General features: G+C 40.2%; 1 protein-coding gene and 1 long non-coding RNA gene across 3 annotated transcripts in view; one reads left to right on the plus strand and one right to left on the minus strand.

Annotated features, from left to right (window-relative positions):
- LOC127370390 (uncharacterized) overlaps positions 1–12,393 on the minus strand; it is a 180,326-nt gene that overhangs the window by 30,548 nt on the left and 137,385 nt on the right. The window lies entirely within an intron of this gene.
- LOC127370299 (rapamycin-insensitive companion of mTOR-like) overlaps positions 1–12,393 on the plus strand; it is a 38,425-nt gene that overhangs the window by 904 nt on the left and 25,128 nt on the right. For both annotated transcript variants that reach the window (XR_007886188.1, XM_051412248.1), the window contains exons 3-21: positions 2,867–2,964; positions 4,938–5,002; positions 5,090–5,221; positions 5,302–5,365; positions 6,043–6,169; positions 6,302–6,471; positions 6,560–6,627; positions 6,718–6,785; positions 7,352–7,434; positions 8,699–8,786; positions 8,877–8,967; positions 9,056–9,122; positions 9,219–9,299; positions 9,389–9,489; positions 10,053–10,218; positions 10,516–10,617; positions 10,781–10,827; positions 10,947–11,082; positions 11,287–11,486. Coding sequence is in view for 1 of the 2 variants with exons in the window: in XM_051412248.1 (XP_051268208.1) it covers positions 2,867–2,964; positions 4,938–5,002; positions 5,090–5,221; positions 5,302–5,365; positions 6,043–6,169; positions 6,302–6,471; positions 6,560–6,627; positions 6,718–6,785; positions 7,352–7,434; positions 8,699–8,786; positions 8,877–8,967; positions 9,056–9,122; positions 9,219–9,299; positions 9,389–9,489; positions 10,053–10,218; positions 10,516–10,617; positions 10,781–10,827; positions 10,947–11,082; positions 11,287–11,486 (1,954 nt within the window). In the remaining variant the exon portion in view is untranslated. The remainder of the gene's footprint in view (positions 1–2,866; positions 2,965–4,937; positions 5,003–5,089; positions 5,222–5,301; positions 5,366–6,042; positions 6,170–6,301; positions 6,472–6,559; positions 6,628–6,717; positions 6,786–7,351; positions 7,435–8,698; positions 8,787–8,876; positions 8,968–9,055; positions 9,123–9,218; positions 9,300–9,388; positions 9,490–10,052; positions 10,219–10,515; positions 10,618–10,780; positions 10,828–10,946; positions 11,083–11,286; positions 11,487–12,393) is intronic.

Here is a 12,393-nt window from a genome sequence, read left to right on the forward strand (position 1 = left end):
ATCATTTGAGTCTTCTGAAGGTCACAGGAAGACCAAAAGTAACTTTTTATTCATTTTTAATTAACAAACAGCAGGTAAACACAGACGTCACATGAACAGACAATGCCAGGGGACACAGACAGAAATCATATAGATAACCAAAATGTTGTACAGGGAGATTCATTTAAAGTTTGGATAGCTTTCTGTATGTAACGTTTTGTTTAACTTCATTTTCAAAACTTAAAAAAAAGGTTTTGCTGAACCCCTTTAAGGTGCTAATTGTTCTCATACTATTAGCACTAATGCCATGTGGCTACATTTCCTGTATTTGCTAAAAGATGCTAAAAGCTCAGTCCTGTTAGAAACTTTGCACAAAATAGATAAAATGGCCTGAGATTGACAATTCCATGCCTTGGAAAGATAAACATGTGTTATTAGATACAGAGCTTTTGTTATATCATGTAAATGGCACTAATTTGGGGACTTTTTATATAAAACATTATAAAGCTTTAAAAACGCAGGTACCAGTGATGTAAAGAAAAAGTACCTAAGTAAAATCATGATCTTTACCATTATAAAACAGTTGGGGCCCGCTTGGGTCACTATGAACGTCACTTTGAGCTTGGTGACTAGCTACCTAGCTGTTGGTCAGCTAACATTACCCAAGCAGCTACTCATTTTTCACAGCAATGTTAAGAATTGTCGAAAGTAATGTTAATCTTACTACTAGCTATACTTGCTTGGGTAATGTTAGCTGACCAACGGCTAGCTAGTGAGCCAGCTAACCTTGGTAACATTAACTAATGTTGGAAACATATAAATGCGTACAGTGACATAATGACGTGGCTCTTGAGCCTGCGGAAACGCTGCTTAGAACATTCTCAAGTTGAACTCTGACACACACACACACACACACACACACACACACACACACACACACACACACACACACACACTATTCTGGCTGGTGAGGAAGTAGGCTGTTGGTATAAGCCTGCCATTCTTCTAATACAGCCATTTTAAATGTCCAGTGTGAAGGGTTCAGTGGCATCTAGTGTTGTACTTTTAGAACTCCCTCGCTTCACCATCACCTTCCAAGCACGAATGAGAAACTACGGTGGCCGTTAAAGATGTGAAACATTTAAACGCCCCTATCTGGAGCCACTGTTTGGTTTGTCCGTTCTGGGCTACTGTAGAAACATGGCGGTTTAACATGGCGGACTCTGCCTCTGTAGATCAAAAAGCTCATTCTAGGTAATAAAACACAACAATTTCTATTCTATACCTATGAATATTATATTCCATTTCTGACAATAGATCCTTCTCAGTGTTACACACTGGTCCTTTAAAAGATAACAGTTGTGCTCTGTAATATCTTTCTGAAGAGGCTCTTGTGATTGATTTTGACACTACACTTGTGTCAGTGTTTTTGGGCCTCTGTCTATAACAAAATGCAAACATTAAAGTTGTGCAAGCACAGTTATAGATATGACAGTGTCCTCATTACAGAGATGTGGTCTCCCTATTTAATCAGAGGAACACTTCCGACTGTGCTGAATAATTTCACTCAGGCTGAAAATAGGATGCCAAAAGTGGAAAAAAAAGATTGAGGTTGGAGCTGCGGTATCAAGCAGGGCTCTGCTGTCAATCATGATGTAAAAACCCCCTTTTAGCTTCAAATAAACCAAACTGATCAGAAAAAGGAACACTACAGGAAATAACTACGGAAAATTACAGAAACTATCTTTGGGAGAAATGTATGTACTTATTTTATGTATACTATTATATGTACTTTTTAATTTTTTGTCGTCCATCTTTATAATGTATATGTCAATGATCCGTATCAAATATTGGAGCAACCTGCCGCAAACTGTCTTGCGGTAAAGTTACAGTACAGTTTGTAAAATAAAAAAATGATCTAAGCAGAATATCAGAGCATTTTACATTCTGTTATTAAAACTATTTTTCTGACAGACAAGTGGGTAGGTTGCTTTAAGGGGAAACTTCACTTCATTTAAGCTTATGTGCTCTACAGCTACGAAGATGTAGTGTTTTAGTCATTGTTTGAATTATCAAGAACAAGGCAAAAGTAAAAAATATATACAGTGTTGAAGATGTGTGAAATTAAGAAGACATAGAGGAGCATAGGCCTATGTGCCAGGACTGAGCCCCAGACAGCCCCAGCCCAATTTAACCCCTGATTATCATCACTGACTTACTTCATTTCATTACAATCATGGATCAGTCAGTGTGACAGAAAATAAGTTCTAAATGCTGTTCTCAATACATTAACTCAAAGTCATACAGTTCCAACTGTTTTATTTTAGAGCTGTGATGGTCAGTTGACAGAAAATGCATCCGCACCAGTTATAATTGATTGTCATTTTTCTACAAAACATTCTGTAATTCGAGCTTCTCGATTGGTAGAATTTGTCTTTTGTGCAGGTTAGCTGAGTATCTTTGGGGTTTTGGACTGTTGGTCAGACAGAACAAGCAATGTGAACACGTTGCCTTGGACTTTTGGAAATTGAAATTGTAAAGGACATTTTTGACTGTTTTTTGTTGTTTTTTTAGACTAAGTGAACTGAAATAATAGTATTTGCTTGCAGCCCTAGCTTGAGCTTAAGCTTTATTACACTTTAACAGATTATTTCAGTAATGGATTCTTTCACAACAGAACGGAAGCAGTGGAATTGCATACATCAGACAAATAGTTCTCTTGGTGTGGGTACCAGTATTTACCCCCACTGTGTTTAATGTGCTCATTGTTTCTGTTTGACGCATTATGGTAACACTTACATGAAAGGAATTCTTTTCTGTTCACATGAATATGTAGTATTTGAAACTGTGTTACATTAGGGTCCGTATCACCCTTCACTGATTTCAGATCCTGCAGAGAACCTTCGTGAAATCCTTCAGAACGTTGCAAAGCGGCAAGGAGTCTCCAACATGCGCAAGCTTGGTCACCTGAACAACTTTGTGAAGGTTTGTAAAGAAAACAGTGAAGCCACACTTGCAGCACCTGAGTGTGTTGCGAATGGGAGGGCTACGAGGTCATTACATTTCGTTTTCTTAAGGGAGATTGAATGTGATCAGTAAATACCATGCGTACCTGCCTGTAACATTATATGATATCTTGTACCTTGATAGTGGAGCAGTGTTAATCCCGTTTTTTCCTTGTCTAAGACGAGATGCTTTCAAGCTAAAAATACATCTAGTAAACTATGATAAAATGTTTGTATTGTTTTCATTAACAATACAAGATGTAGCAAAAATGTCAGTGGTGGGCATTTCAAAAATGCATATTTTCCTCCAATAGTTAAGAGACCAAACCCTCAAACCGCCAACTTTATGCATTATAGTTGCACAGTTGTCAGGACTGAGCGGCATGGTGCTCTCCAAGGGGATGTACCCACCCACAGCATTGGGAAAATCAAGGCTCAATAAACACCCAATTGTTCCAAACATGTTCTATTGTTGAATACCAACAAAAGTACCACTTCACTAAAGACATGTCTCTCTCTCTCTCTTTCTCTTTCTCTCTTTCTCTCTTTCTCTTTCTCTCTTTCTCTCGCTCTCTCTGTCTCACAAACAATCACATCTTAGTGAAGTTTAACTAAATGTGTACAGTAGGTCTATAGCAGTAGTTCCCAACCTGGCCTTCTTGATTTTAAGGCGTTCTAGAAAACAGTGGGCCTATATCTCAGCATTTGATTGACTTCTGTGAAGAAAAGTAAATGGAAAGTAAATTGTCTATTAGAACAATGGCCAAGTATCAGGGACAAGAAAACACTGAATGGCAAAAAATAATGTGTATGATTGTTAAAAATACACAATACAGACAGAGAATTGTATAAAAACGTCCCTAAACAGGAAATAATCTGCTCAAGATTCACACAAACTTCCTACAGTTGACTGTTTGGGTTCATTGTACAGTTTGAATATAATATGAAACACCCATAAAATATGTCACTTAGTCAATTTACTAAATGATAGAAAAGGGGTCCCTTGAGGAAAAAGGTTGGGAACCACTAGTCTATTAGCTTACTGTCTTTTTTTAAGCCTAGTGTGTGGCTGCTGTTCAGAAAAAGAATAGAATCCAAAGTTAGAGGATTTAATCAATTTGGAGGCGCTTTAAGCAGCATCCAGCTGAGCTGACCACTGGATGCACATGTTTGAATGCATAGCAGCACTCTGTGTGTGTTTGAGAGAAAGTGAAAAAGTTATTATAACTCAGAATGCTGCTTTGTCACTTGACCTGTCGGCCCAACCCATGGGTAAAAAGTAATTACATTTTAGTCAACTTTTAGAAAAATATTTTGTCTATAGAGCAAGACTACATGTAAAGTGGCTGCCAAAGTTTACACTGTAGTGGAGCTGGCAATTGATGAGCAGCGCTCATGAATTGCCCAAAATAGAAGGGATGATCCATTAGTACCAAATCCATCTGTTTTCAAATACCTTGTTACTGGCCAAAGTGTTGATGAAGGGAAGGTTTGACCTCACAGTGACTTTTACAAAGAGTCAGGGAGTCCTATAACCATCTGATACCCTCTTCTGTCCACCACAAATATAAATCTGTCCACTTGATATTGAGATACAGTAGTAACAGTGGTATTAGTGCTGGGCAGTTAAATATGTAGCTATGCATCAGATTTTATATATGACTTTAACTTTAAGTTTATAAAATCTCTAAAGTTATTAACTATATCTGTACTGTACACATAGTGGTGTAAAAACTACAGTGTTATTCTGAGTTGTTGCGGAGTAGAAGTAAAAAGAAGCAGAAAATCACAAGTAACTCAAAATCGTACAGTACTTGAGTAAATGTGCACATTAACACATTAACATCCAGATAGCTTTATTTGTACCAATGTGGCATTCACATCAGGAGACCCTGCTGGTGGGTCACACAATCAGTTGTGACCATTTTTTGTCTGTATTTCGTTACCCCACAGCTTCTCTGCAGCGTTGGACACTCAGAGGAGAAGCTTGGCTTTACATATGAGGAGATGATTATTTGGTAAGCATTTGGACATGTTGGCCACTGCACATTTCCTTTGCTGCAGTGTTCTTGATTATGGCTTTTCTCTGGTTTTTGTCTCCCAAGTCTGCGGTTAGCGTTGTTGAACGAGGCCAAGGAAGTGCGTGCAGCTGGATTACGGGCTCTACGTTACCTGATCAGAGACAGCAGCGTACTAGAGAAAGTGCTTGGACTGCAGGTGGACTATCTGATTGCAAGGTGAGTGAATGGTTGAAAGAGGCTGTGTATAACAGTTGGCATTCTGTTTTAATAAACCTGTCCCTTTGATTCTGTACCAGGTGCATTGATATCCAGCAAAGTAATGAGATTGAAAGAACACAGGCTCTCAGACTGGCACGCAAGGTGAGATCAGCCAATACCCCTTCTATCAGCTCTATAGTGTGCTCACATAGTTGCGCAGCTGCTGCTTACCATCAGAAACGAAGCTGCTGCATGAACCCAGTGCCTGTAGATTTACCGATAATCCATAATCCACTGTATTCATGAAGGTCAAAATTAGAGAACATTATGTTTAGGACGATCGATAATTGTAGGTTTGCTGCTACATTAACACCAGGAGATAGAGTGATTGATATGACTTAATAATCCTTGAAATCATAAAAATGAACCCCTTATCTATGAATGAGTAAACTGACGACCCCTGATGGACATAACAACAGATGAACTGTAAAATGAACCCAAATTGGGAACACCATTGTGTAAAATGAGCAGTTTGGATGAATTTTGAGCAGATTCTTTCTTGTAAATATTCAGAGATGAGTTTTCCAATGGTTTTAGGAACTTTTTATTCTAGGTCTGTATTGTGTATTTTTTATTTTTTAACAATCATACATAATATCTAAGCAAACAATTTAATTTAGTTTTCCTCAGAATTAGACAAAATGCTGAGATATAGGCCTGCTGTGTATATTTTTTATTTGATTTGATACATTTTAGATTTGTTAGAAAGCTGCCATCCCTAGAGCCGCTAGCATGGCTAAAAACTGACTGCACTGTGTTTGTGCTGCTGCCTCGTACAGATGATCACTGTGAACGCGCTGCTCTTCCCCTCCTCTGTCACCAACTCCCTCATTGCCGTGGGCAACGACGGGCTGCATGAACGAGATCGCATGGTGCGGGCCTGCATTGCCATAATCTGTGAGCTCTGTGAGTAACAACAAGCTGCACACACACACACACACACACACACACACACACACACACACGTACACACTCACACTGTGACGTCAGCAGTGTAACAGTGTTGGCAGAACTCTGTGTGGCCCCTTTATTCTGCAGCCTTGAAGAACCCTGTTGTGGTGGCGCAGCGAGGCGGTCTCAGCACCATTCTAAAGAGCGTGACCGACTGTCAGCTGAGTCGCATCAATGAAGCTCTCATCACCACCATCCTGCACCTCCTCAACCACCCTCACACCAGGCAATACGTCCGCTCTGACGTTGAACTGGAGGTACTGACACATATCCAACTGAAAGTGTTTCTTATACAACAACTCTTAAAGAGCGTATGATGTTATTCATAAAATCTGTCTCTCTTAGCAAATCCTGGCCCCATACACAGACTTCCACTACAGACACAGTCCTGACATAGCAGAGGGCCAGCTCAAGTGAGTTCCACAAAGTCTGTTGAAGCATGTAACATAAACCTTGTAGGATTGTTCTGTTATTGTTAAATATTTGTATTTCTTTGTCTTCAGGGAGGATAGGGAGGCTCGATTCATGGCTACTAAAATGTCTATAGTTGCCTCATTTCGCTCCTGGTCAGGTAAGTGGTGTAATTTACAGTCATTTTCGTTTTAACCAAATTTGTACATTGTTTTGATCTCTGAATGCCTCCTTAAAGGAGCAGTTGGAGTTTTGGAGATATCAGCATTCTCTCCAATATAATGGAACCAGATGGCACTCGGTTTGTGGTGCTCAAAGCACCAAAAAAATCCATTTGAAAAATTCAACAGCAATGTCTCTTTCTCTTTCTTTCTCAGAAATCATGACCCAGTTACTCAAGATAATGCACAGACCTTGCTGTTTTTTCAATTTTTTTGGCACTTTGAGCACCATAAGCTGTTCCATTTGGTTCCATTATAGGAAGGCAGACATATCTATGGCTGATATCTCTAAAACTCACAACTCAAGCAACTGGCACCAAAACATTCTGGATGGATAAATACCTGTACAGAAAAAAGGAAATAAAAGGAGGATAGGAAAAGGATAAAATTTGTGTTTTTGATTTTGGGATTAACTGTGACTGTTCTGTAAATCACACGCAGTGTTTAGAGAACACCTACTGTGTCTCTCTGGCTAACTCCACTCTCTGCCCCATTCACCTTACAGGCATCATTAACCTCTGCAAGTCAGGCAACTCTGGCATCCAGTCTCTTATTGGCTTACTCTGTATACCAAATATGGAAGTGCGGGTAGGTGATCAGCATAATGTAACAGTCACATTGTGTTTGCTTTGTGAGAGGACACAACCTTCACCCACCAGCTAAAGGCTTGGTGCCCACCAGCATCGCTTTGTGTCACCACACTAGTTCAGCTTATTCTGGTTCTCTTTGTGTTACCTGTTAGACTGAGAATAATATTAGTGTTCATATAAAGCTGGCTTTTATTTAGTTACAAGTTATATCATCAGATCCATGAATAAAGTCCTTAGTATGAAATGAGATCAGTAATGGTGGGAATTCTTTTTAAATGCATTTGGTATTTGCAACATTCTCAGTAATATAGTTTTGTTTCATGATGAGTAAGCCATTTAGAAGTTTTGAAGTATTTTGAAATGTTGCATTTATAATTATGAGCTTAACATGAAATGTGAGCTTTTAGAAGGAAGAAAAGTATTGACAGTATTTGAGCAGCAGTTGCTGCTCGGGCCCTAAAAACTACTACAGATCCACAAGGAACATTGGAAAGAGATTTGGTGTAAACCAAAGCTAAGAAACTATGTTCAAATCATGGAAGATTACTACACAGAACTGTATATAATATTTAATTTAAGGAGAGGGCAGAAGCCCCTGTCCGACTAGCAGGTAAGGTAGGAAAATACAAAGGTATCCCTGAAGAGCAGCGTTTATATGTTCTCTGTGATCTTGGTTCTTGAGGATGAATTTCATTGTCTGCTTCACTGGCCCGTGTACAGTGACTTAAGGAACTGTATAAAAAAATCCAGTTGAAGAACCTTGATTTGTTTTGGCTGTCTGAAGGTCAAATGTTGAGTGGGCTCTTTAAGGTGGTTTTTGTTCTAGCAAGATTTATAAAAAATGCATGAGAGCACTGTATCCAATAGTGATAGACCAATGAGACCCGCTTGTGAGTTTTGGGAAGGTAGTGAAATGGTTGGTTTTTCTTTGTTTTGATATCGGCATTATATATTGGCCATCAGCAGCCCTGTTCTCTACATATTGGGATCGGCCATGGAAAAACCCACATTGGTTGAGTATAGTATCCAACATTATAAGACATTTTAGTCATGGAAATTGAATCGTATGAATTTGTGGAACTATATATTATGATTTGTCATGTGGCCATCTTGGCTGATGTTGCTTTAGTGTCTTGTAAGCCCTTATGAGTTGGACACCACAGAATGGTGCACAACAAATCAAACCAAGCTGAAAGAGCGAATAAATATTTCAATAAAACCACACACGTCATGTTGACTGAAATCATGTCTTTCCCCCACAGAAAGGATTGTTGGAGGTGTTGTATGACATCTTCCAGCTTGTCATACCTGTAGCCACTGCAGACTTCAATGAAGCACTTATTAGTGTAGGTGGGTATAGTGACATCACTTATCAATTCCTGTTTTTGGGATATGTCTGTTGTCGTATCAGGAGCTATATTGAAACTATTCACTGTTTAGACCCCAGTAGGTTTCAGGACAGCTGGAGGTTGTCTGATGGATTTGTGGCTTCCGAGGCAAAAACAATGCTCCCACATCGATCATGTTCAAGGTAAACACTGCACTAATATTATCTCATTATGGGTGCTGAAAGATGATATTATATTGACAATTAAAGTGGAATCTTTGCTCTGTTCCAGGCCGGACCTGATGGACAACTACCTGGCTCTAGTGCTTTCTGCCTTCATCAAAAGTGGTCTACTAGAGGTACAATCGTTTACCACACAGACTTTATTTGTGGTTTTAGCCTCCTGTCGGTGTTGGTATCACACTGTATCTGACCACTGTATCTGACCTCCACAGGGTCTGGTCGAGGTGATCACGAGCAGCGATGATGCCCTATCTATACGGGCTACCATCTTGGTGGGAGAACTTCTCCATATGGTAACCTGCCACCTGTGCTCCCATTCGCTGATCAGAACAGAAGATTCCTCGGATTACTTTTTTGTGTAACTCTGATTTTCCTTTTACAGGCCAACACCATCCTCCCTCACAGCCACAGCCACCACCTGCACTGCTTACCCACCCTCATGAACATGGCCGCTTCCTTTGATATCGCTCCTGAGAAGAGACTGTGAGTACCTCCCCCCAGGCGTGATACAGATGGGACAGGTTTAGTTAAGAGGATGTCAATTACCCCCTCCTAAGTCCCGCCCCTTTTTGCACTGTGCCCCAATAGCAGTTGAGCAAGCTTTGGTCAACTTCTTCCTTTCTTGTACTCAGATATGATATGTGGTAGGCTAATCTATGTTGAAAATACAACCACATCTTAAAGATAGTTAAAAGATAAAAGCGACATATAGTCACGTCTTAATTTAGTTAATGTTGGGACATTAGACGCTAGCTAACTAACTAGCTAATCGTCATCAATCATTATCTAGCTAATCTACATTAATTGTTAGCTAGTTAGTTACATCTGATAGCTAATGTTAGCAAAACGCTAGTTAGTTAGCTAGTGTTTCCACTTCAAAACCATCTTCAGTGTGGTTGTCTTTTCAACATAGACAAGCACATAGCTTATCTAAGTACAAGAAAGGAAAGTTGAGATTGAGAAAGACACAGCAAAAAGGGGTGGCACAAAGTGTTACATTAAACAATTATCAAGAGAATTGCCAGTGAAATGAATGCTTTTTGCAGACGAGCAAGTGCTTCGGTCAACTACCTGAAGTGTTTTCATGAGAAGAAGAAGCGAGGCGCCAAACCTTACAGTCTCTACTTGGACCACATCCTCCGCACATCGGGGGGGTCACACTATTGTCGAGAGCAGCACTTTAGACCTCAGAGAGACATTTTCATTGTTAAGGTACACACAAAATCACATACTCCTGCAGTGTATCTTTAGATGTTTCACTACTTTTACAGTTAAGAAATGGTATCTTACGACTGGCAGTTAAGGTAGGAAGATACAAAGGTATCCCTGAAGAGCAGCGTTTATGTGTTCTCATTTTTAGATGTTTCACTACTTTAATTATTGTTAAGTATTAAATTATTACATTACACAAAATGCTACCAAATACAGAAAACACAACTGTCAAATCTTGCATGTTGTATAGCGTTAGTTACGTAAGTGTAAGCAAAGGCAGCTGTGTTTGTCCTGCAGGAAACTGAAGAGGCTCTGGTGACCAACATGAGAGACAGCCACATCTTTAACCACAAGGAGAACCTGGACTGGAACTGGTGTCTTATTGGAACCATTTTAAAGGTCTAAAAGATTTCTGCTTTCATCATGTAGTGCATTTTTACCATTGTAGGCTTGGGTGGGTGATAATTTCTTCCTGTTGCAGTTGTTCAGCTGGTATTGCTGTGGAATGTAAGATGCTTTTATTGATCTCATCCTCTAATTTGTGTTTTATTCTTGTCTTTAGTGGCCAAATGTCAGTTTGCGTAGCAATAAGGATGAACAAATGCACAAGTAAGTATATCTGCCCCCACACGTTCTCTTAGCTCTCACTGGATTTTTAGCACACTGACAAGCAGCCTGTCACAAATCTTGTTTATATGTTTGTGTGGGTTGTTTTTTTTCCTTTACAGGTTTGTGCGAAGGCTGCTTTTCTTCTACAAACCCAGCAGTAAGCTGTATGGCAGCCTGGAGCTGGAGCATCCCAAGGCCAGACAGCTCACTGTTGTTGGCTGTCAGTTTGTAGAGTTCCTCCTGGCGTCTGAAGAGGTGAGGGGAAACAGCCCTCTGTAACTATCAGCACTAACTAACTAAGAAAATCTAACAGAGAAAGTATGAAACAATATTGCATAATTCATCTACACTCACCTGAAGATGAAGAGTGTTCCCCAGCAGTCGTGGGGGATGTTTGAGTAAATGAACCTGCCCCCCTGTTACCCCCATCTCCTAATCCACTTTGTCTTTGTGTGTTAGGAAGGCCAGGCATACCTGGAAGACCTGGTAAGGGACATTGTCCAGTGTCTGTTCTCCTCTGCCGGGCTCAAACCTGACCGCAGTCTGCAGGGCAGTGGGCTGCTAACCACACTCAGCCAGCATTACTTCCTCTTCCTGGGCGCCCTGTCAGCCCACCCACATGGTGTCAAGATGCTAGAGAAGTGCAGCGTCTTCCAGTGGTGAGCAGCTACTGTAAAGCTCATTTTATAATATGTGTCCTCACAGATTTTAGGCAGTATGCAGTGTAATAACCTTAAAAAAGTAGTATACCCCCGAGGCCTTCCACCAGCAGGTTTACTTATTCTGTGAAATATTTCAACATTAAACTAGATGGAATGGCACACATTTTGGTACAGATTCACATGGTTCCCAGTCAGTAGTAACATGTAGGAGGATCTATTGGCAGAAATAGAACATTATATTCATGACACCTGTAAGTGGGTGGGTTATATTAGGTAGCAAGTGAACATTTTGTTGATTTGTTAAAAGGTTAAAAGGATTTTGAGCGACTTTGACGAGGGCCAAATTGTGATGGCTAGAAGACTGGGTCAGGACTCCAAACCTGCAGCTCTTGTGGGGTGTCTCCGGTCTGCAGTGGTCAGTACCTATCAAAAGTGGTCCAAGGAAGGAAAAGAACCGGAGACAGTTTGTTTGGTATGGGGCTGCAGAACATTGTGATCACCAGGATGATCAGTGTATGTCCACTTAGGATAACTTGTAATTACTTTTGGTTATCTCTGCACGTTAGCATAGCAGCAGCAGCAGCAGCAGCAGCAGGAGCAGATTCAGTCCTTGAGTGTTAGTCACCGGCATTTTGGCAGCACTCACAAACCAATACACAATCACTGTAGTTTTGGTAGTAAGATTTGAGAAGAATGTGGAACTGAAGCATAAAAAACGCGATTCGGGTCATGGTTATGTCATGCTTTTCTTGCAAAGACACGTCCTGTGTTGCATTCCAGCACTAGCGTAAATGGTAAATGGACTGTACTTACATAGCGCCTTTCTAGTCTTTCGACCACTCAATGTGCTTTTACACTACGTGCCACATTCACCCTTTCACACACATTCACTCACATTCACACA

This window comes from Dicentrarchus labrax, unplaced genomic scaffold (assembly GCF_905237075.1).
Source record: "Dicentrarchus labrax unplaced genomic scaffold, dlabrax2021, whole genome shotgun sequence".
Taxonomy (NCBI): Eukaryota; Metazoa; Chordata; class Actinopteri; family Moronidae; genus Dicentrarchus; species Dicentrarchus labrax.